The sequence below is a fragment of the Melospiza georgiana genome, chromosome 7 (genome assembly GCF_028018845.1).
Source record: "Melospiza georgiana isolate bMelGeo1 chromosome 7, bMelGeo1.pri, whole genome shotgun sequence".
NCBI lineage: Eukaryota > Metazoa > Chordata > Aves > Passeriformes > Passerellidae > Melospiza > Melospiza georgiana.
The window spans coordinates 5,453,732-5,478,126 of record NC_080436.1 but is presented as its reverse complement, the minus strand read 5'-3'; the positions used below and the strand labels follow the sequence as shown (position 1 = coordinate 5,478,126).

The window sequence follows — 24,395 nt, the reverse complement described above, 5'->3', positions numbered from 1 at the left end:
GAGCTGGGGTGCAAACTGTAGGAATGAAACTTCTGTGTTGAGTTCTCCCTGTGCCTTTTCCTTTGCAGCTTCAGCAGCTCCTGTAGCTGTTGCTGGAGGCCTGGAATGCAGGGATTGGCATGGAGAGCTTCACCTGCAGACAGCATTTCACAGGGAAACAAGAATCAGCTCAGTGTTTAAAGCAGGCACCTGCAGTGAGAGATCTTTGCTGCCAAAACAGATATATCAGCAAAGGTAGGGGGTAAAATACAGAAATAGCAAGGGTGGGAAACACATCTGGTTTTTGCTTATGGCATTAGAGGGATTCTCTTATTCTTGAGTCAAAAACTCAACCAGGTTGCTGTAACAAATTAGTTCTTGCTGTAGAGGCACCCTGGTGCTGTCGGCAGGAGGAGGGGTCACAGTCCCCATTTCTTGGGCTGTCACCATGGATGGCTCCCCACTCAGGCTGGGAAGCTGCTGCTGCTGCTGTGCCCAGGGCAGCCAGGGAAAGCTGTGCCAGCACCAGCAGCCCTGTGAGCACAGAGCTGCAGCCATCAGAGCCCTCCCTGCCTCCCACAACAGTCCTGTCTCACCCCTTCCCTGTATTGTTGCTTGCCTGGAGATGAGCAGAATAATAAAGTTTGGATACTGTTACACATTGTACAAGGAGTTCTGAGCATTGGTTTGTGCTCATGGGGAAGGGGGGAATCCTAGATCTCATCACCTCACAGTCCAGGAAAATAAATTTTTCATGAAGGTGAGGAGATTGGGGGGAAGGGGGTATGTATTTACATAAATACATATTTGTTTTTATGTGTATTTGTATAGGTGGAACTAATCTATGCTTCTGCCAGAATCATAGACTGGTTTGAGTTAGAGGGGGTCTGGGCTGGGTGGGCCATGCATGAGGCTGGATGTCCCACTGGGTTTGGGGGTTTTTTGGGAAATGTGAGAGTCAGGAGTAAACAGCAGCTGGGTGTCCCCAGGGAACCCCTTCCTGAGCCAGCAAGGCACTGAAGGGGTCTGGAGCTGTCAGGGTGGGGTTGGGGGATCCCATCCCATCCCATCCCATCCCGTCCCGTCCCGTCCCGTCCCGTCCCGTCCCGTCCCGTCCCGTCCCGTCCCGTCCCTTCCCTGGTGATGCCCAGGCTCCCTGCTCTGGAGCTGACCCCAAATAGATATATATATATAGATGCTGGGGGTTTGTGTCATCACAGAATGAGGGCATGGAGGGGGAGGCTTCAGCTCAGCCTTCACAGAGACAGGCACCTGGTTTATTCAGGTATTTCTTTATTTATTTAGGAAAAGCACCTTATTCCCGTTCCTTGTTAGTAGCCCCAGGGCACCACCCGCTCCCACACCGACCTCCCCAGCTCCCAGGCAAACCCAGTCCTTGCGTGGGGGGCTGGGGGAGAAGATGCCTTTCCACGTGTGGGGGGAGCCCAGCACAGGACAGAGAGGAAGCCGAGGGTGTTCAGGCACCCCCAGACCCGCTGGCAGGATTTCAAATTCCCCACACCCCCCTGGGGTTTTTCCCTTGACAATTCCCCTGCTCGCACACGCTGGCAGCGGCTGGGAGAGGCGGAGCGGAGCCGGTGCGGGGGGAGCCCCGCGGAGTCCCCGCTCCGCCCGGTACCCACCGCTGAAATGCCATTTATTGGGAAACAGCGGGCACACGGGCGGAGGAGCAGCGGTGCCGATGCTGTCCCTGCCGCCGGGGCTCGGTACCCTCCGGCAGCTCCTCCCAAATCCAGGGAACACCCGCCCGTCCCTCCCCGCGCCCCTAGACGATGCCCTCGCTGCGTTTGCTCCGCCACACGACGAGCGCTGTCATGAGCAGGGTGACCAGCACGGGCAGCACGATGAAGGGACACAGCACGCCGTTCGGGGGGTCGTGCAGCGCCCGCCCCGACGGCGAGCAGTTCCTGAAGTACTGCCTGTGCACGGCCACGAAGAACTCGTCCACCAGCCGGTTGGGCCAGTAGCAGTCGAGCTTCTCGGCGATCAGCGCCGTGCAGTTGGTGAGCTCCCCGTAGGTGCTGCAAAACAAAACACGGGGACATCGGCTGGCACCGCGGTGGCACCGCCACCAGCGCCCGGCCGCGGCCACGCCACCCTCCCACTGTGCAATATCCAGTGCTGTATCCATTATATGCAGTGTATATAAAATACAAAATGTATACTATGTAATTTATAATGAGTAGAATAGCATAGCATAGCATAGCATAGAATATCTCATATATATCATATACATCATATCTGTATTATATATAATATATATTACAATACGTATAGTACCTATGGTATATCTTATCTATATAGTATATATGCTGTCTATATAGTATATATGCTATATATACTATATATAGTAGACTATATATGGTACATATATACTATATATTGTATATATGTATTATATATAGTATACATTATATGCAGTATATACATGTATATAGTATATATATCATATATAAGTTTATATATGGCATATATATACTATATATATTATACATTGTATGTATTGTATTAATTATATGCAGTGTATATAAAATACAAAATATATACAATGTAATTTATAATGAGTAGAATAGAATATATATGTCATATACATCATATATGTGTTATATATTATATATATAATACATGTATATGTACTATATATTGTATATAGTATACATTGCATATAATATATATATTGTATTATATATGGTAATATGTATAATGTATATTGTATATAATGTATATGTTCTATATTTTATATAGAATATATACTAAATATACACTATATATACCATATATAGTATACTATATATATACTATATACAGTATATATTATACATATATATAGTTATATATATTAAAATATATATTGTATATTGTATATATTATGTATATAATAAATATTATATATATATAATATATATAGTGTACAGGGAGGGATATATTATATGACAAAGCATATAATATATCCCTCCCTGTACAATATATATTATATATACAATACCCCTCCCTGTACAGTATTTTATATTCTGTTACAGAAGTTCGTACCTGAGATTCTGCTACAAATCTCTGTTCTTAAATTTTGTAGCCATTTTTTGAGTTTGCAGCTGGATATTCCTAGCCCCATAAAAATATATAGAGGGTTTTTAAAAATTTATGTAACCTACAAAAATATATGGGTTTTTGAGTTCATAGCTAGGAGGTAAAAATGTTACAGGGTATTTTAAATTCCCACATTTGATGGAAACTTTTAAGTGCTCACTCACAGCCAAAAGCAGTTTTCATTTATGAAGTGACATAGTGGTAGTTTAATTTACAGAAGGAAATGAAAACAGAAATAGTATTTCCAGGAATACCAAGAAGCAAGTTTGGAGGGTTTTGTTTGGTCTGTGTTAAATTTTGCACAATTTCCTGGCTGAACCGCTGCTATTAGAAAATACAGGCCAGACCCACATTTTAAGCAGACTTTCAGGAAACCTGTCCCAACTTGGCCTTCAGAGCACCATCCTCTACCTTGTGTGAGCTCATTCCAAAGGGGGACAGAAATAAGTACATGGAATCTACTCAAAAATCTCCTTCAATTTGCTTAAAAGTGGGAGAAAGCTGGGCAGGCCCACAGCCCATCCCTCCCCTCTGTGACCAGCAAGTCCATTTTTCCATTTTTTAAAAATACCTGGAAAAGCAGGAGCAGCCCTGAGCCAGAGCCACTGTCCCTGTGCCAGGCCATCCAGCCATGCTCTGGAATGACATCTAAACCTTCCCTGTTTAAAAATGACATCTAAACCCTCCCTGTTTAAAATTGACAGCTAAATCCCCCCTGCTTTAGAACTGGCCATGCATAAAAACCCAGATACAATTTCCCCCCCATCCCAATTAGTCACGTCTAATCCTAGAGCAGCAAAGCAAAGCAAACCCCAGCTCTCCAATTAAAAACTTGCCTGGGGGAAAGAAATATTTTGGAAGCAGCTTCCCAGCCCCTGTGCACAGCCCCAGCACAGCTCCTCAGCTGGGGTTTGGGGTTTTGGGGCAGGCTGTGCCCACACAGCCAGAGATTTAATTAACAGGGCCTGCAGCTGCTAAAAGCAGCTTCTGCTCAGCACCCCGGTGTGCAGAATTACCATTTCCCGTTCATCAGCATCCTTAGGAGATCTCAGGAGCTGCAGCAACTTCAGGAACCAGAGGGAAAGCATTAACAGGCAAATAAAAGCTATTTTTAAGGCTGAAGAGCCACAGTGCAGCTTGCTTAGCCCTTCCCTGGCTCCAACTGCACTTCCATGGGGATAAATCACTGCTCCCCTCAGTGCATGTGAGACATGCAAGGAACCAGAGCCCAGCAGGGGCAGCAAATGAAAGGATAAACTGGCACTGCCCTTTCCAGGAGGCAGCAGAGTATTCCAGCATGTGAGGATGGAGCTGAGCAGAGGGGCTGGGCAGCCACAGCCCCACCAGCAGCGTGGGGACACAAGGAGGTGGCCATGGGGGTCCCTCCACCCTAATGGGGTGACTTAGCACACCCTAAGTCTCTTGTCCCTTCTGTTTTTGCTGTTTTCAGTAAAGCCCCCCTGCTCCAGCTGGCACCTTCAGCACGAGCAGGGTGGCATCTCTCACCCTCTGGCCCCACACGCCCCTGAGGCCAGTGGGAATGAGTGGGAGGGTCCCAGAGGGAAAATAAATGTTTTCAGGAACAAGTGCCAAGGCAAAGGTGACACTGAGGGCTGCTGAGCTCTTGGCCAGGGCAGAGCAAGGCTGGTGCTCCTCAGGAGCTGGTTTCTGCCCTTGGTTACACAGGGCACACCTGGCCATGGCACTGCTATCCATGAGCAGCTAAAAGCAAAGCTGAGCTCTCAGCTACAGCCAAATGCTCTCATTTATCCCACTGCATCTCACAGATCCCCCAAACAGCCCTGTGAGCCTCCATCATCTCCTGTCCATCCCAAATGCACCAGTCACAGGGCACTGGGGCCCTTCTCCTGCCACAGCAGGTACCAACAGAGGGGATCCATGGGCTGGGAAGGGACAGGCAGGGCTAACCCTGGGTTCAGGCTGCTCAGGCTGCCCTGGCAGACAGGATCAGGATCCCTCTGGAGAGCAGCAGTGGGCTGGGAACGGGGTACCCAGGGTTAACCCCAGGTCCAGGCTGCTCACAGTGCCCTGGCAGACAGGATCAGGATCCCTCTGGAGAGCAGCAGTGCTCCTGCCTGGGCCTGGGTGTGCTCTTCCTGCCACTGCTGAACGTGTCCCACTGCCTGTGCACAGCAGCATCTGCTGCTCTCTCCTCTCACAGGCAGGGCCACGTTACTGTGACAGCACAGGCCAGCCTGGTCCCACTGGGAATTGAGCCTGGGCTCTGGGGAAATCCCTCAGGGAGGGGGGGTTGTTTTCCTGCCCTGTTGTTGCCACCCCAGAACGCCGTGTTCCCCCCACACCCAGCACACTCAGCAGGACAAAGCTGAGCCAAGGCTGCAAGGATGAGCCTCAGGCACAGTTAAACTCTCTGGAGAGAGGATGCTCTGCCTCACTGGGGGTAAAGCAGCTTGAACTTTACCCTGTTTGTGAGAGTTCCCACGGAGGGATGGAGAAGGGGGAGGTCACACTTTGCCCACATGGGTGACATCAATCTCTACACAACAAGTATTTTGCTCATTTTAACAGCTTTGCTTCAGTTTGGTTTCAATAAACAGGGCAATATAAATAACCACCTATGCTATGTAGGGAATAATTGGATGCAGCCACACCCAGACCCCCCCCCCATGAAATTGAGGGAGCCAGGGGGTCCTTTCTGCATCCCCTGACTCAACAGGAGAGCCTCCCTAATAAACTTTGCTCCAAGCTTCCTTTCTGCCTGGAGCCAAGCTTCTGGCTTTCAGACAAGCCCACAGCTCATTTGCACGCCTCCATCTCCCAAACACCATCTCCTCCACAAAAATATGAAGCAGCCACTGTAGGATAGCACTGGGAGGAGGGCAGGTTTTCCCAAACAATCCCAGCACTGCCAGGAGACAGACACCTGGCCCTGAAAAGCTTGGCTGTGCTTTGGAGTATTTTTTCCCTACCCAAAGTGAACTGCAGTTCCAACTGTTGTCCCTGTCACCATGGCAATGGTTTGGCTTTAAAGGATGCTGTGGCTGGACTGTGAGGGGATGAAGGGCTGCAGGCAGGATGGGGATGGGAATGCTGGGAAGCAGTCAAAGAATGATTTAGGGTTTGATGGCATCTGAATGCTTATACTGCTATAAATCCTAAGGAATTCCTCTGGGATTTTTTACCACTGCAGCCAAGGCTGGAATTGGCTCTGGCATTCATTCCTTGACAGCACTTGGATGTGGATGGTGCTGCACTGGACTGGGGCTCACAGGACTGACAGCTTTGGTTTTTTCAATGAGTATCCTGGTATTTCCTATCCTCCCTCAATTCCTTGCTTCAGAAGGGAAAAAAGAAAACACCACAAGGCTTCACTTTTGTTTTGCAAATTAAAAGAAAACATTGATTTCCTCCTCTGCAAGGCTGCAGGGTGAGCCTGGAGCCAGGCTAAAGGGGTATCCAGAAGGGACCTGGCAAGCTGAAGATAAATAAGCAGATAATGAGATAATAAGAGAATGGATCAATCTGTTTTGTGGAAATAATGGACAAATGACCTGAAGACAGAGTGTGAGTGTGCTGCCAGCTGGGAGAGCAGCTCCATCCCTGGCTGCAGCTGTCAGAGCAGCACCATGATCCCCCTGGTGAGCTCCTTTCCCCTTGCAGCTCCGGGGAAGGCATTCCAGGGAGATTTTCAGGAATGCCACAGCCTGGATATATTTGGGATGAAGATGCCTGGCTGGGCTGGAGTGACACCCACAGCTGTGGCAGCACTCAGCACCCTGAGCATCCCCCTGTGCACAAACCCTCCTGCAAATCCATTCCCTGGCCAGGGCCCTGCAGGACAAATATCCCCAAGTCATCAGCGCCCGCTGACGCACTCGGGGCGGGCAGGGCAGCCCCAGGCTCCACATCCCTGAAATAGCTGCCCCCAGGGAGACCACAGCTAATCCCCCTGGCCCAGCCACCACTCCCAGGGAGCTGGAGCTGCAGTCAAAATAGCCAGGCTGACTTTGGGATAATGCACTGGGCACAGCTGAGCCCCTGGCCAGAGCTCAGCCACCGAACATCCCGAGATGCAGCTCCAGTCTGGCTTTGGAGTCCGGGGCAGCCAAAGTGGCAACAGCTCACACAACTTCCCTCAGCCCATGGGAAGAAGTTGAAATATCAAAATCCACCCATTTTCCCTAAATAAGCAATGCTGAGAAAGCCAGCAGAGCTCAGGGGGTTGGACAAACCTTCCCAGAGGGTTGGCGCTTGTGCCCATGGCCCAACCCAAGCTCACCCAGCACTCTGCTCCAGGGAGAGCCCCTGGCTGCATCAGAGCAGGAGCAGGGGTGCAGGAGCTCAGCTGATGCCTCTGAGGGTGAGGTGGGAGCAGTGTAAGGAGAAACCTCCCAGGGAAGATTAGACAAAGCAGTTTATGTGTTAAACTTTTTATATTATAGGGAGAAAACTTCTTTACTTTCTTTGTTTTATCAACTTCTTGTCCTGTTAACTCAGTTGTTCAACCTACAACCAACTACTAAACCCATCCACAGAGCAGCATCTGCTGCCTATAAACAGGACCAGTGACCCACAATTACAGACTGTGCTGAGACAATTCATTGATCAGATTGAAACACAGGGTCAGAAACTAGAGGGTATCTATATTAATATTAATCACAGAAATTAGCAGGTATTGATTAGGAATAGGCACATAAATGATGGACGTTGCTTAATATTTGCTGCATCCTTGGTCTCAGGAGCAGGGGAATGAATACATGCAAAACAGCAAGAATGAAGCATGCCTGATAAGGGGAAGGATGTTTATCAAGAACAGGATACAGAATGCAAGGATGCTGAGATAATGAGGCTCCTTGGGCCTCTCAAACCAGATGAATCTGGATGAATCTCCAGCCTTGGGCAGCGGCCAGAAGATCAGTAAGCATGTGCAAGGCAGCAGGGTCAGAATGTCAGCCCTGAGGAAGACAACTTCACCTCATCCCCTAGGACCCCCAGAGACAACTGATAAGCTGATTAGCATGCAAAGCAGAGAGGGAGGGGAGCCAGGAAATTATTTATTGTGAACCTTGATACATATGTAACATTCTACGGCATAAAAGAAACCCTGAGTGAACAGGGGCAGGCACGGCTTTGTGGAGATATCCCCATGCCAAATAAAAGCACACCCACTTTAAAACTCATCCTGTCTTTCAGTTTTAGAGTCTCTCTGTGTGTGTGTCAAGATGTTCCCATCCTCAGCTGAGCAGGAATGGTGGAGTTTAGGGCATTTCCCTGCTAAAAGCTGCATCCAGGGAATCATCCCAACATGATGCTGCTGGTGGTACAGAGGAAGAACCTCCCAACACTCCTCGTTTCAGGCAGGTTTCAGGCACTGAGATGCCCTGGTTTGGGGGAAGATCTGCAGAGAACAGGCTCTAGGCAGGTGCTTCATTCCCATTTCTTTGTCTCACACCTGGTGGAAGACAAAATCCTTCCCCTAGAGCCAGAGGGGTGACCAGCCAGCTGTGTCCCACTCCTGCTGGGACATCTTCCCTTTCCCCAGAAAGGGAATGGAGATTCCCACACACATCCAGGGAGCAAGGTGCTGAGCCCACGCACACCCCACATCCTTGCAGCTGACTTACTGATGTCACTGAACTGTTTCTGCCCAATTTTCCCACTGTCCTGAGGGCACAGGAGGATCAGAGGAATGTCATCTCTCAAATAACCCTGAGCCGTGCACGCACAGAGCAAATGGACTCAGGCAATCAAATTAAACCCTGCAAGCTTATCAACATTTCCAAGTGCCTCAAGGGCTTAAGGAGTTCAGCTGAAGCTCTTTGGGAGACAAACATGAGAGATAAAGAACAAGATGGTCAGGGCTAGAACAACATCAGCAGCCCTGGGCATTTCTGATGAGGCTTCTCAAGACCAGAAACCGCCCACAATATTCCAGCTCTCTTTTCTTCCCCTCCATTCTGCCATGGACCAAGGGGCAGGAAAACCCAACAGTATGTTTAGAGTCACAGAACAGAATCATCAAGGTTGGAAAAGACCTCCAAGATCTTGAAATCCAACACAAACGTGTATCCCTGAAGAAAGGGCCACGAACAGGACACCACAGAAATCTCACCAAAACTCTCTGTTTTTGTGCAAAGCACTCACGGCACACAGCACCACCTGCTCCCTGTCTCCAGCTGAGCCCCATCCCTGCTGCTGTCACATGAGCTCGTTTTTGTTCTGCCACTTCATTTTCCCAGGGAAAGGCCATGGAAAGGCACAAGATGGAAAGTCAGCAGAAGGGGGAAGGAGGGGGGTTGTTCTCTCAACCCTCACACCAACACACAGCCACCCCTGACCACTCTTTCAGCTTCTATCAGAACCATCTCAGCAGATCTACACCGTGGTGGTACCAAAAGATTCAGCTCTGCTGACTATAAACAGGAAAGAGCTTATCCAAGAAAAGCACTGTTTGCAATAAAAATAAAACCAAACCCAAAGGAAATTCCCCAGAAAACCCAACAAATCCTCACAGTGCATGTGTGGGGTGTCCCTTTCCACCCTCCTGATCCCACAGAGATGCTCCCAAGCATTCCACCAGGGAAGCAGAGCTGCATCTCCTGTGCTCCCAAGTCACAAATCCCAGCTGGCTCCCTGACACTGATTACAAACAGGAGGCTGAGCAGGCTGCTGCCACTGCCATCCCACTGCAGCCTCTCCCTGTAGTTGCTTGGGAAAATCAACACACAACTTGTGGGAGCAGGGGCTGAGCCAGCAGCTCTGGTGGGACAGTTTGGGATTTCTCACAGCCAGGCTCTGAGGACATCTCGGTGGGTTATGGGGTTTTGAACTGTCTGGAGAAGCAGAGTGCTGAGCAAAAATGAAAAACCTCCTGGAAATTATGTCCAACAAGCTGTGAGCCCTCATGCTGGGGATCCCAATCTGCCTCTTCATTAACCCATCAATCTCCAGCACACTGCAGGGCCATGGTCTTCTCCTACTGGAGCTCCACTGCTGTGTGATGAAGCATGACCACCACCTTGACTTCCAAACCTTCCTTGAAAATCCCTTTAATCCCAGAATGGCTGAGGCTGGGGATGACCTCTGGAGATCCACTTCACCTTGTCCAAACTCCCCTGCTCACACAGGGCCCCCTACAGCAGGCCCTGTACTTGCTCATGACCATGTTCAGCTGGTTTTTAGTATCTCCAAGGATGGAGATTCCACATCCCCCCTGGGAGATCTGTGCCAGAGTTTGGCCATCCTCACAGTGAAAACACATTTCCTGGGGTCCAGAGGGGACCTCCCATGCCTCAGTTTCTGCCCATGCTTTCCCACCAGGACACTTTCCTGGCTCAGGTTCAACCTGGTGCCCACGAGAACCCCCAGGTCCCTTTCTGGTTGTCTTAGGTTGGAAATGCAGCCTGGGGCTGTGTATTCCATTCCCATCTGTCATTGGGCAGTTTATCTCTTCCACACCCATCCTCCCTCCAGGAGATCTCTGCTGTCCATGGCCAGTGAGTGTCCCTGCATGGCTGATAAAATTCCATCATCCCATGGGGAGATGCTCTGCCCAGGGGAGGAGCCAAGCATTCCTACCTGGATACAATCTGAGGTTTGGAACAGCACAGCAGCCTTTGCCCACTGCATTCCCAGAGGAGCAGCTTTCTTCTCCCCTGCATTCCCAGAGGGAGCCCAGGCACAGCAGCCTTTGCTGTTTGGAACAGCACAGCAGCCTTTGCCCACTGCATTCCCAGAGGAGCAGCTTTCTTCTCCCCTGCATTCCCTGAGGGAGCCCAGGCCCATCTCCAGCACCCCTGGAGCTTCAGAGGAAATCTCCCCCCTTGTGCAGGATCCCTGCTCCAGCAGAACCACAGCTGGCACTGCAGGAGGGCTGAGCCACCATGGGATGGGACTGTGCCACCACCCTGACACACAGGGGGGCAGCTCCTGATCTGACTCTGGCAGTGCTGTTCTGTATCACTGCATTTGTATTTTATTTTTATTTTTCCTAGTAAAGAACTGTTATTCCTATTCCCATATCTTTCCCTGAGAACCCCTTAATTTCAAAATTATAATATTCAGAGGGAGGAGGTTTGCATTTTCCATTCCAAGAGAGGCTCCTGCCCTCCTTAGCAGACACCTGGCTTTACAAACCCAGGGACTGGTTCCTCTCAGTGCTGGGCAGCTCCAGCCCATCCTGGTGCCTGGGGCTGCTCCTCCTCAGGTGCAGGACTTTGCTGAACTTCAGGAGGTTCCCAGCTTGCTGAGACCCCCGTGGACAGCAGCACAACCCTCTGTCCCATCACCCACATTACAAAAGAAGAGCTCAAGCAGGACAGAGGTGACCCCAATGATCAGCGCCCCCAGGCCCGGCTGTTCTGGCATTCCCAACCCACCTCACCCAGCACACACAGGAGACAGTACCAAAAACGCCACCAAAGCCTGGGCACACAACATCCCTGCTCCCCCCTCCAAACCCTCCAGGTGTGACCGGGCTGGAGAAACCCCCTGGGGACGCAGAAGGGACAGAGGCAGGGCAGCATCAGCAGCCAAGCAGTGACACCAGGGTGCTCCCCCACGAGACAAACCCCAGCATGGCAGAGAGAGGAGCAGGGGGGCTCACTCACCCCACGGTCTCGTCCCAGTCACACCAGAGGCGCTGGCCGATGCCCTCCATGCTGAGCTGGAACTCCTTGAGGCAGTAGTGGCGGATCATGGCGCCGTAGTCGGCCTCCTGGCACGCCGTGGCCGCGATGAAGTGCTGGGCTGCAAGAGACACCAGGGCTGTCAGCTCTGCTGGCCCACAGGGCTGCTCAGGTTTGAGGTTTTATGTTTTTTAGACTCTGTGCTGCTCTAGTGGGTAGGTCTGAGCTTTGTATTAGGGGATGGTGAGCTCTCCGCACAGGGCAGGGAGACAAAACAATTCCTTCTCTAGCTGGGGACCAATGACAAACGATCCAAATCTCAGCCCCAAGAGCACAAACAATGGCAGAATAAAGAGACAAAAACAAGAAGGATGGGACTTCATAGGCTAAAGGTATAAGTGGACAATTAACTCCAATATGCAAATGGAGCAGAACTTATAAAAGTGAAAGACCCCGTGACCAGTTGTCCATTTTGTGCCCATTTTGGATTCACCTGGGCTGGGCTCTTGTGCTGCCCAAGGTGGATCCACTGAGGAAATCCTTTTAATAAATCCCTGCTTTATTCTTTAACTCTGCCTGGCCTCTGTTCCAGGTCAGCCTTCAAAGGGCATCACCAGCCCCAGCACAGCCCCTGTCCTCACAGAGAGACACCTGCCAAAGCCCTGCTGCCACCAGAGCAACCCCAGATCTCCAAAACCACCACCACCACCATCACCTCTTCCTCCTCCTCCTCCCCCTCCCCCCTGGTTTGATCCCCTCCTCACAGCCCTGGGGCCCTGCACCCTCCCAAGTGCCTGGTGCTGATAAATCAGTTATTCAAGACATGCTGGGAAACTCATAAATCAGTAAGGATGTGCATTTATTCTCTGCTGACCACCCAAAATGCCTTTGGACTTCCAATGTCCAGGTTTTGGGCTTAAAGCACAAGTAAGGGTGTGGGGGAGCTGGGCCATAAGAGAACCCTGCTGCTGAGCCCTGAAAAATGACGTGCATGGTGCCACACTTGGGAACAAACATCCACCTCTGATGGAGCACAGGGACACACACAGGGAAATCCATCAAACCCACCCCTGGCTGCACAGCGCTGATTGAATTCCCTCCTGGGAATGTGCCCCTGCAACTGCTTTAAAGCAGCGACAAAAAAGGTGCTGCTTACAGCCTCAGGCACAACCAGCGCAGTGCTGCTGGTGAGGGGAAAGGGAAAGGACAGTGATGCTACAAAGGGAAGGGGAAAAAACCCTTTGGGGGAATGGTTTAGTGAGGCTGGCTATAAATAATAGCTCTCCCTTGGTGCCAAAGTGCCAGCTAGTGCCTCTGCAGCTCTGGAGTGCACTGCAGGCAGGCACCACATACCACATCTATTTTTTGCTACGTGTGAATAACTCCGTGCTTTATTTTTATCTGATTTTTTTAACACAACAGGGCTGAGCTGCTTATTTAGTGGCCAAGGGACATCACCATGGGACACCATCCTCTGCAGCCTCCAAAATCCTCAGAGCATCCTATGGCAATGGGTGTGAAGTCAGGAGCTGGTGGGAATTTGGGTAGAAGGGCCCCCAGAGCCTTGGCTGATGCTCCTGGATGGGTGCAGGGCTCCCACGCTGCCTCTGACAGCAGCAGCCACTTTGGCCTGACTTGAGATAAAACCATGGGAGCTACTCAGCCAAGAGAAGTTCAAGAGCATTAAACCCTCAGTGCTGCAGTGATAAAACTCAGTTTATCAAAATCTCAAGCTCTGCCTAGCTGATACCAGCCGGGAGCACAGCCTCAGCTAAGGCTCCCAAATGGGAGGGTTGACATGCTGAAGCAAGCACCAAGAGAAGAAGAAGCAGAAGCAGAAGAAGAAGCAGCGGAAGAAGCAGTGGAAGAAGAAGAAACAGAAGAAGAAGACAAAGAAGCAGAAGAAGAAGCAGAAGAAGAAGCAGAAGAAGAAGCAGAAAAAGATGAAAAAGAAGAAGACAAAGAAGAAGAAGCAGAAAAAGATGAAAAAGAAGCAGCAGAAGAAGAAGAAGAAGCAGAAAAAGAAATGAAAAAGAAGCAGCAGAAGAAGAAGAAGCAGAAGAAGATGAACAAGAAGATGAAGGCGGAAATAATTTTACATGAGGCAAATGTAAAATGCTTTACAGACTGCAAATCTCAATCCAGGCAGGCTGAGGGATGATTGATGGCCAGGACGTTTTTCTCCCCTTCCTGTCCTTCCCATCTGGATGAGCCAAGTGAAGGCTGAGTGAGCACCAGCGTCCCAGGGAGGCTCAGGAGCACCCTGGGGTCACCCCTCGGTGACATCCGTGCACTGGGCTGTGAAGGACACGTAAATATCACAGCCATCACTTGTCTGGACAAGCAGCTTGCAGAGGAAATGCTGCTGGGGAATGTGGCAGGTGCAGAGCAGAGCACAGCAAAAGGACAAGGGAGAGAAGGGATTAAAAAGCAGAAAGATGAGCAGCCAAGGGGATGGAGGAGCACAGGAGGAAACAGAGCAGGAAGGAGTGAGTGAGACATGAAAAGCACAGAGAGAAATTCGGGAAGACGAAGCCACTTGAGGAAATTCAGCATTAACCTTGAGTGGAGAGAGGAGAAACACTTAATAAATGATGGGGAAGAAGGAACCACAACCTGGCTGCAAGAAGCAGCAAGCCACACATAGCCAGCGTGAAAATCAGCCCTACCATTAAAAAACAACCCAAACCAAGTGAAAACCAAACCCTGGGGAGCTTTAAGCACTTGCCAATCCCAGCAGCTCAGAAGATGCAGCTCTGGAGCTCCTTCAGAGCAGGTGAGCACCTTGCTGTGCCCCCTGGCAGCTCCTCAGTGCCCCCCTGCCTGCCCCACCAGGACCTGCTCCTGGAGATGCTTCTCCCACACCTACGTGTGGGCTCTGCAAATCCCTTGGCCCCAGGGGCTGGGGGAAGCAGAGCCACCAGCCAGTGACCTTCTGCAAGGACACTGCCTTCTGGCCATGGTGAAGGGCTCTTTTGTTTCAGCAGGGCCTGTTGTGTCAGTGCTGTGAGGATGGAGCTGGGCACGGCCAGGCAGAAAAGCTCTTTTGTTTCCAGCTGACCAGGAGAGCTGACTTTAGCTGGAACTGCACAAATTAAGGTCAAAGTGAGAAGCTCCTGCCACGTTTCCACATGGTGCCCACCTCACCCCACAGATTTTCCCCCAACCCCACTGCAGACTTCAGGCTCGGGGTTTGTAACAACAGGGGAGGAAAAAAGCAGGGAGGGATTTTTCTATCTCCTGGCTCTCCTTCCAGAAGGTTTCCTTCCGCTGATGGAGATGGTGTAAGTCAGCTGCAGTGAGCTGTAAATAACCCAGCTCCAGAGCAGGCACAGCTCTGCACTCAGCAGCATCCATCTGGGCAGGCTGCAAGGAGCTGCTGGAGAACTGAGCTCCACAACTCTGCTGGAGCAAGGCTGAGCTGCCTCCCCTCTCATGGGCCCCATCACTGCATTCCCTCAGGAACAATGGCTGCAGGAATGCAGTGCTCCTCTGGGAGCATCCCACTGCAGCCCAGCTGGTCACTAGTCCAGCATGATTTCATGTGGAGTTCCTCACCTTCTTCTATAAGTGACGTATGAGGTAGTCAAGAATATCACACACAGTCACTGCATGAAAAAATAATAAAGTCAAGATACCTCATCTATCTACCACTCATCTTCTATCTGCTAGGTTAGCTATACTACTCAGGAAGGAAATTAAAATTGCCTGACACAGTTGACTCTTGACAAATCTAGACTGGTTGTTTATCAATTTTATTATTCCAGAGGTGCTTTTGCTATTAAAGCAATTGTTTAATAACTTGTTTAAAAGAATGTGCAGGGATTAAGGTTTCATTGACCAACTTGTAATTCCTTTCTTCTTTCAGGTTTTATTGACTGGCTTACAATTCCCTTCATATTCCCCAGCACCTTTACAATATACATATATATATATTTATATTTATATTTTTAAAAATAAATAAAGAAGCAGGGAGTCTAGGTTCACATTTTGCCCTACTCAGTCTTCTGAAGACTCTCCTGTTTCAAAGACTCTCTGAATATCTGGACTAGTATGGAATCACTAGCTGTGACTCCCCATGTGCCACAGGGACATGGGGAATCACAGAGCCCTGGATTTGGGTTGGAAAGGACCTTCAGTTTATCCAGTGCCACCCCTGCCATGGGCAGGGACACCTTCCACTGTCCCAGGCTGCTCCAAGCCCTGTCCTTGGCCACTTCCAGGGATCCAGGGGCAGCCACAGCTGCTCTGGGCACCCTGTGGCAGGGCCTGCCCACCCTCACAGGGAAGAATTCCTTCCCAATATCCCACCTAACCCTGCCCTCTGGCAGGGAAAGCCATTCCCTCTCCTCCTTTCAGGAGAGCTGTTGATGAACAACCTTCCCTGCTGAGAGAATCCCTGATTGCCTGGTAAAAGATGCAGCATTAAGGACCCTTGGTTTGCTCCTCACAGGAAACACCTGGAGAGCAGTGGTGAGGAGGTGATTGAGGGATGGTTCTGCAGGCATCCCAGATCCTCATGATTGCCCTGGGATTGATGTCCTGGAGAGTCCCAGCAAGCATCCACCAGGACTCAGCTTACTGAGGGTTAGCTCTAAAAAGCCTGTTACACATTTATTTCAGCAGAAAAACAGTGTTGGTCCTGAAGTGTTACAAAAATTTCAGGAAGAGGGAAGACAACTGGACTCTCCTACTGCACTTCTCAGAGCTGGAGCCTGGACCAAGAGCTTGGGGCCACCCCCCCAGAAACAGCTTTGGGGACACCAGCCCTCTGTGAGCCCACACATCTGTCACAGTGATGGCTCACCTGCAAAAATCCTGAGCTTTCTGTGCCAGAACCATCCTGCACCTCACATCAGCACCCCTCTGCACAATCCCTTGCTCTCTGGCCTTTCCTCCCTCAGCATTTCAGAAATCCCAGGAATTCTTGGGCTTCTCTTGCTGGGATGTGTAACCAACCCCAGAGGGGAGGACTGTGGAGCTTGAGAACATATTTGGGGATTCCAGACTGGCACAGCAGCATGGGATGTTCCCCTTTCCCAGGCAAGTACCCCTGGTGGTGCTGGGTGAACGATGAAACTGTCTGACAACACCTGCAGGGAATTCACCACAACATCCAGCTGGACTGCCTGGATTTTTGTGGGGAAAATGTTCAGGGCTTCATAGCAAAGAGCAGGAAATAAGCAGATATTCCTCCAACAGGTGAAGCCCAAAGATGGCAGGTAAGTGCCAAGTGACACTGACAGCAGGGCTGGCACAGGTGGCACCAGCACAGCTCTGGGCTCTGAGAACAAACACCCCAGCATCCTCCCCTGGGCTTCTCCCAAATTCTCAAATAATCAATGCTCTCAGCAAGCCCCAGGTGGTGACAGGCTGTTTCCCTCTCCTCCTCAAGGTGGTGGTTTTGCTGCTTTATTCAGAACAAGCCTCGTGGTCTGGAGCTGGCTGCAGAGTCAAACCCTCACAGGAGGGTAGGGAGAGGACATGGGGCAGGAGGCAGAGGATGAGTGTGAAAAACATCCCAGTCTGCAGCCACAAAAATGGGAAACTGTCCCTTCCAGCAGCTGCAGAAACCTGGGAAGGGTCTGGTACCCTCTGTTTAAAAAAATCCTTCCACTGGGGCTCCTCCAGCTCAGCAGAGGCACCAGAGCCTGCAGACAGCCCTCAGTTCAGCAGGGAAAAACAAAGCTGGCGTTCAGCTGGAATGATTTTTATGGGACAGAAAACTGCAGGGGCTGGGGACAGCAGGGGCTGGCCCAGCACTGTGCCCTCCTCAGGAGCAGCTGCCCGTGCTGCCAGCCCAGGCAGGGTTATTCCCTCTGGGATTTGCACAGGGAATGGAGTTTCAAGCCTCTCCTCCTGCCCAGCTGGCTCAGGATGCTCCTGAAGTTCCATGAGCAGCCTGGGAATGGAGATGGATAAAGGGATCTGAGCCCTGCAGGTGACCATGGGGGAGGCAGAGACCTGCAGGATCATCCTGTACCCAATCTGCTCAGGGAGCTTCAGGAGCACCCTGAGGTCCCCAAACCAGGCAGCTCCTGCCACTGTCCCTCAACCTGCAGGACTCCCTCTGCCAGGGCAGCCACCCAGGATGTGAATTAAAAGGGAATTCATGGGATTTGTGAATTAAAAGGGAATTCATGGGATTTGGGGGGGTTTATGTGCTGAAAGGGAGTGGGGGTTTTCCAACACAGTGAGGATTCTGGAGGCAGAGCAGATGCTGGGAGTGGGGGGGATTTGTCCATCTCCTTGCCAGTGCAAGGATGATCCCAGGATTTCTTGGACAAGCTGCCCAGGCTCACTTGGGAAACCCCTAAAGGAGGACCCCCCTCCCTGCCTGCCCTCTGCTCCAGGGGCTGCAGATGGAGCAGCAGAAGGAGAGCCCAGAGCTTGAACAGGGCACGGACACAGGGACAGAGCCCTGCAGATGGAGCGCTCATCCCCATTCTGCCTGTCCAACAGCTTCACTGCCACACAAGGACTCCAGGAAAGCAGGATGGGGGAGAAGCCACTCAAGCTGAGGGGGGAAAAGCCTGAAATGGGAAGAGGCAGGGCTGGGATACAGCCCATGGTGGCTTGGGAGGCAGGGGACACTGGATCCAGGCCCTGTCAGGGACCTGCTGTGTGGAAAGCTTCCAAAGGGGCCAAAGGTTTCCACTCTGAGGGAATGCAGCACAAGATGTGCTGGGCCTGAAGAGCCCTCTGGGGCCCTACCCACAAACCACTTTTGTGTTAAGGGGAAGGGCACCCACAACCCAAAGGCCTTTAATGTGATTTATAAACTCCCTGGAATGGTTATTCCCTTCATTTTATTACACTAAGCAAAATAAAGAGAAAGCTGCTGGTTTTTTTTCCCAGCCAGCACTAATGAGGTGTTTTGCATACAGCTGAAAATCATCATGAAACCCACAAGGATCTCCCAGGTTTTAAATTTGGCACAAATCCTGTTGTGCCTGCAAAGGAAGGAAGTGATTTACCCCTCAAGCTGCTACTTGGATGATCTGTAGGCATTTACTTTTTGCTGGATTGGGGATGCTTGAGTTTTTGTTGCCATTCTATAGCTACTCCAAGCATTATAAGAGGGCACAAAATAAACTGCCTAAAAATAACTGGCAGGGAATTATTAGCTGGAAGCTGAGGTAGGAGCCAGCTGCCTGAAAGCAAAGCCTGTCTGGGGGCTTTCGGGGGCTCAGAGGTGCACTGTGACACTCCTCTTTCAAGTCCAGTATTTCATGAAGCACCTAAAACATCCAATCCATCCCCAAAGGAAAGATAATAATAAAAATAAATAACTTTTATTCCAATCCATGCAAGGTTCCATGTAACAGCTCCTGTAAGATGCAGAATGTGGGATTGAAATGAAAATGCAAAATCAAGGTTTGTACTGTGCAGCCCAGTGCAGGGCAGTCCTGCTTAGCTGGGTGACTTTATGTCATAGAGCATTGCTGTTAAATAATATTTACTTATATATCTGAAATAGGCTGCTCCAAGGAATTGGATGAGGGTCTTTCTCTCCTTGCCTCAGTTTCCCACCTTTCTTAGCCTTGTAATCCATCAGAGGCTGCCAAGCACATGGGATTTCTCTTACATGTCCCTAGACTTGATTCTGCAGATGACAGAATGACAAATACTTTATTTACCCACCCAAATTCACTCACTAGGTAAAATAAAATCAAAAGCAGCCAAGAAGGGAGGAAGGAGAAAGGAAATCAAAAGCCAGGCATGCTGAAATCCAACTGCTGGCTGACTGCACATCAGGGGAGGGAAAAATGTGCCATGAGCTGTTAGTTATAAAGATAATTATATCCTTGATGAACAGCGGGGTCTTTTGGAAAATAGTTCTTCTTGATTGAATTAACGGAGGCAAAGCACAGGCTTGAGACAGGCACTGGCAATGTGTGCACAGCCCTGACTTCTCCCACCCTGAGCTCAAACCACCTCTGGCTGTGGCCACCATCGAGGGCAAGGTGGAAGAAAGGAGGGATCCCCACTGGATTCTGTGCACCCCAAATCCAGGGGCTGAAGGGAACCAGCCACACCCCCCCTGCATTCCCAGGCAGGACTGTGGTGTCCAACATCGCCAAACCAACACCTCAATCCAGCCTTAGAGCAAGGTTTAGAGTTATTTTTAAAACATCAACAAAGCACTGGATGCCACAGATCCCTGGTCTCAAAGCCGGGGAGAAAGGAGCAGCCACCACAGTCCAGATCTCAGGAATGTGCTAAAGGCAAATGTACTCTCCTTCCACCCCCGGGATTATTTTTTCCTCCAGCTATTTCAGTTGATTGAGGCTAAAATAAGAACAGGGGAAAGCAACACCAAGGTTAAAAGTGCCTGGCATTGGTTTGGAGACAACACACTGTGATCCTGCTGGTTCAGGTTTCAACGTGTGTTAAACACAGATTTTCTGCTACGTGGGACAAGCAAACATTTTACTGAATTACCTTCAAGATAAAAAAATCCCTGCCAGGGCAATCTAACAGATTTCCCATGAAGAAGCACATATTGAGTAAATATAAAAATCTGTTGGGGAGAAAACCAAAATAACCTCACTGTCACCTTGGTGCACCCATCACAGGCTGCACACAACAGCAGCTTCACTGAACACTTTCAGCACAGTTCCCAGGCTGAAATCTGCTGCTGAGCCACGTGAGCAGCCCAGGAATCACCAGAATCATTTGTTTTCCTTTCCAACAGAGACTTCTCAATGTGGTTTTCCCCCCTTCCAGCTGAAGAGATTTTGCACCTCCCTGCAACTCCCCCCCATACACAGCACTGCTGCTTTCCCTGCAAATGTTTCCTAAGGGATACAGGGTCACCCTTAGCTGAAATTGGGGGATTTCCACCCAGGCTGCTGCCTGCCTCCCCACTGGGGTGCTTCTCTGTTTTCACATCCCCAAAAGCTCCTGTTTTAAAAGCACAGAGACAAGGGACTGAAACCATGAAGCAGCTTCATTAGTGGATTTGATGATTAAAAAAGCTCTGAGGGCAGCTTAATGGCACGCAGGGATGAAGATTCCCTGGTAATCACCCACCCACAGCAGGAACTGACCTGGCAAACCCCAGCCACTGTATTTTAGAGGAAAAAATGGCATTCAGCTATCTGAGCGAGCTGACACGCTGCATTTCCCCTCTAATGGGCTTTTGGTGCTGCTCTCGCTCCAGCCCAGTGGGGGTTTGGTCCTTGCTTGGAGCAGGGTCTGTGCTGGGAGGGGCTCTGACCACAACCACGGTTTTGGGGCCCATACCTGCCCCAAATCCCCCAAAAATGACAGAGCCAGACTGCAGCCAGTCAGGGAGGCAGAGCAAAGTTGCCAGAGCAGAGCAGTAACTCCCGATTCTCAGCCAAGACCTCCCTCAACTGTGCCACAACGCCAAGGTGGATTTCCAGCCCTGTGAAAAGGTGAGAGATGCCAGGCCCATCTTTAGCCATTACGAGGTCTCATTTCATTCCAGCCAGGCCATGGCATTTGTATTTGCATTACCCGCAGCCTCCCGGGTCAGCACGAACGGTAGGCTGTGACGCCGCTGCTTCACGGCTCTTAAACTCAGCATCGCTTCAGGTTAATCGATGCAACTCGGGTTCTCAAAGCCAGGAGGTTTCCTGAGCACATCACACAGCCACCAAATCCTGCAGGAAAAACAACCGGCACCTACGGGAGCGCCGCAAGGAATGACAGGGTGGAGGAATGTTGTTGTCCCCATCCACACGCTTTTTTGATGCATGGGAAGTTCGGAGTCCTCTCCATGCCAGAGATGCTCTCAAAGGAGGAGGAATGTTTTACTTCATTGTCAGGGATTTCTGCCAGGGCCCTCTGTAAATATTGAGGGTTTTCTCAGAGAGGCAGCAGCCTTAAATACGAGTTTCAAGGGAGCTTCAGCTTTTGTAGAGGAGGCACTCAAACTGCAATCAGCGGGAGGCATTACCGAGTGTGCTTGGGCTGAGAGAGGACACAAAGCACTTTAATTCCTGTTTTCCAGGAGAGGTCATACACAGTACCCAGAAGTTTTGTTTTTAAGAAAGGCTACACAAACAGAAAAGACAGAGAGAAAATGCAGGGAATCAAGAAGATATTAATGTTTTACTGACCTTACCGGCAACTGCCTCTTACCTCCCACGGTGATAGTTCTCTACACCAAAGAGAAACCCAAGCATTGCCCTTGAGCACCAAACCACAGCACAGAGCTGAGTGTGGTGCCAGTCATCACTGCCCCAGTAACAGCAAGAGCCTGCCCCATGCCCTCCTCCCTGAGCAGCCTCTGCAGGAGGCTGCAGCCAAAACCCAGAAAATGCCTCATTTTGCCTTAATGGAAGTGGTTACCTCGGGGTACAGCTGGATCCCTGGGCTGCTGAATGACACTGAGGTTTTTAGGATGGCTGATTCCCTGACCATCACGGCTTTTTAAAGACTGCACCAGTGGTGAAGTTAAAAAAGCTCAAGATTTAAGGGAAAGGTTTTTCTTTCAGACCCTTCCTTTAAAAAAAAACCCCAAAATTCTCATTTTAGAACACGTGCATTGGTGCAAATCACAGTGATTTCTGGGCACTCAGCTGCCACTTGCAATTTCAGTACAGCCCTGACTGTAAAAGCAGAAAGGTGTAAAAAGGCTGGGTCTTTTCCTTAAATGTGCTCCAAATACAAGATCCCAGGAGGAGAAGGTACCGAAAAACACATCCACAGCACCAAGGTTAGCTGCCACTGGGCACCTGGCTCACACAAGAGGCAGCTCCCGCTGCTCCCGAGCCCACTCGGAGGAGATGGAAAGGAGCAGCCTGGAGTACTTTCAAAAGTTACAGCTCCCCGATCAAGAGAGGGAGAGTCGGAGAAAGGGAGCAGAGAGAAATCCTAGCTAGCAGCAGTTAGTGCTCCCTGCACAGGGCTCTGCAGCCGGGAACGTGCAGCTTCTCCCTGCGATCCAGCAGGGGAATGCGCCTCGTCCAAGGGCACGGGCTGCTCCTGCCCCGCACAGCTGAGGAGTAGTAAATAGTTAATTACATGCACAGATCAGCACAGTATGTGCAGCACGGCTCAATGCATTATTCACCGGGGCTTGGGGGAGAAACCGGCACAGGGGAAGGAAGGGAAAGAAGGAGAAATTTGTGCTGCCTCAAGGAGCATTTGATTTTGCGGAAGATCAGCGTTAGGATGAGGGGCTGCAGTTTCCCTTTGGAGCACCGTAAATAAACACACTTTTACACAGCACCAACACCCCTCCGAGCTTTTGCTGCGGGTACACGGGTGACAAGCACGGCACAGATCTCTACCTGTTGCCCTGAAATGCCAGGAGCAGCAAAGAAACCGAGGCACGGTGCATTCCACGGAAACAACCACACAACGCCAGCGCTTCCCACCGCACCACCGGTAACCCCAGAACATCCAACCTCAGCTCTCTGAAGGGGCACTTCTGGCTGCCTCCTCTTCCCTGAGGCTCAGCAATGGGAAGACACGCTCCGAAGGCAGTAATCAAACATTTGCAACAAAAGGCACGGACAGGAGGCAGAACTCGCCTCGGTCCATCTCACCTAGGCAGCAGGGAATCCCCCACAAAGCAGGCTGCGTCCCACAGCATCACCGCCTCACTGCTCCCGAGGCCAAGCGCCCTGGAATCATTCCTCCTTTTAATTTCCCCACTGCTGTGTGGCCAGCGAAGCCAGGCTGGAGCCCGGCCGTGCCCCAGGGAGAGCGGTGAAGCCGCGGGGAGGCGGCCGGGGCTGTCCGCCCGCGCCCAGGGGAATCCCGGGGAGCCCCGGGGAAGCTGTGTCGCGGCGGCCGCACTTACCCAGCACGAAGCAGAGGAAGCGCCGCGGCAGCAGGGCCATGGCCCCGCGGCAGGAGCGGCTCCGCTCCCGGGGCCGGGCGGGCTCCGCGCCCGCGGCGCTGCCAGAGGGGCGGGCCCGGGGCGGTGCGGCCCCGCCCGGCTCCGGCCCAGCCCCGCTCCCCCGGCGGCAGCGCGGGGCAGAGGGGAAGCGCTCCCGTGGGGCGGCGGGATGGAGCCGGAGCTCTCCTTATCGCCCTCTCGCAGCCCAGAGGCGCGGCGAACGGAGCGAACAGTTCCGAAGGAATGCACGGAGCAGTCCGGCTGCCTCCCGCGCTTTCCCTAACCCCGCTTCCACCTCCTCCGAGGGGGTTTCACCCCAGCTAAAAAATCCTGCCTTCTCCCTCTCTAGGGCTGAACCTACACATGGAACTCGATTTTGAGGAGGAATGTTTTGTGGATTCTGCTATAATTGCTATCGGAGTGTAACATCGCTGCCGAGCTCCTACAGCTCCACCTGCAGCTCGTTCCCGAGCTGTGCTGAGCAGCGGAGCCCGCCCGGGCTCCTCCGGTGCTCCGGATCACGATACGCCCTTGGGCTCAGGGCAGGACTCTGCCTGCAGCGCGGTCACTGCCCCCAGCCCGCTTCTCTCACGCCTGGAGTCAGCTCTTCCTTTCAAAGATCAATAAAAAAGGGAACGTGAAGGAACACAGAGTGTGCTGACTCGAGTCTTTCACATCGTGCACGCTTCTGCTTGCCCAGGAGGAACAGAACAGAACAGAACAGAGAGCCAGCTCCTCCTGAACTGTTAGCACCCGCCCGTCACAGAGCCGAGCCCGGGGAACACAAACAGCAACAATGCTGGGAATGAACTGCAAGAGCAAAGCCTGGGAGTGCTCCCATCTTTGCAGACCCAAAGACACCAAAGCTGAGGCCTCACCTG

At 51.2% G+C, this 24,395-nt stretch overlaps 1 protein-coding gene across 1 annotated transcript; it reads right to left on the bottom strand.

The window, feature by feature from the left end:
• Nucleotides 1-1,267: 1,267 nt before the first annotated feature.
• RAMP1 (receptor activity modifying protein 1) lies at nt 1,268-23,565 on the bottom strand. Its single transcript, XM_058027983.1, has 3 exons — nt 23,476-23,565; nt 11,676-11,814; nt 1,268-2,021 (listed from the first exon to the last, which is right to left on the bottom strand). The coding sequence occupies exons 1-3, from the start codon at nt 23,513-23,515 to the stop codon at nt 1,766-1,768; spliced, it is 435 nt and encodes a 144-aa protein (XP_057883966.1). The 5' UTR covers nt 23,516-23,565; the 3' UTR covers nt 1,268-1,765.
• Between the last annotated feature and the right edge of the window lie 830 nt (nt 23,566-24,395).

Excerpts from the sequence above, each read along its gene's own strand:
- RAMP1 (XM_058027983.1), bottom strand. The coding sequence starts at position 23,515 with ATGGCCCTGCTGCCGCGGCGCTTCCTCTGCTTCGTGCTGG. Across the intron at positions 11,815-23,475 it reads CTTCCTCTGCTTCGTGCTGG|CCCAGCACTTCATCGCGGCC; the intron begins GTAAGTGCGGCC and ends TGTCTCTTGCAG. Across the intron at positions 2,022-11,675 it reads GACTGGGACGAGACCGTGGG|CACCTACGGGGAGCTCACCA; the intron begins GTGAGTGAGCCC and ends TTTGTTTTGCAG.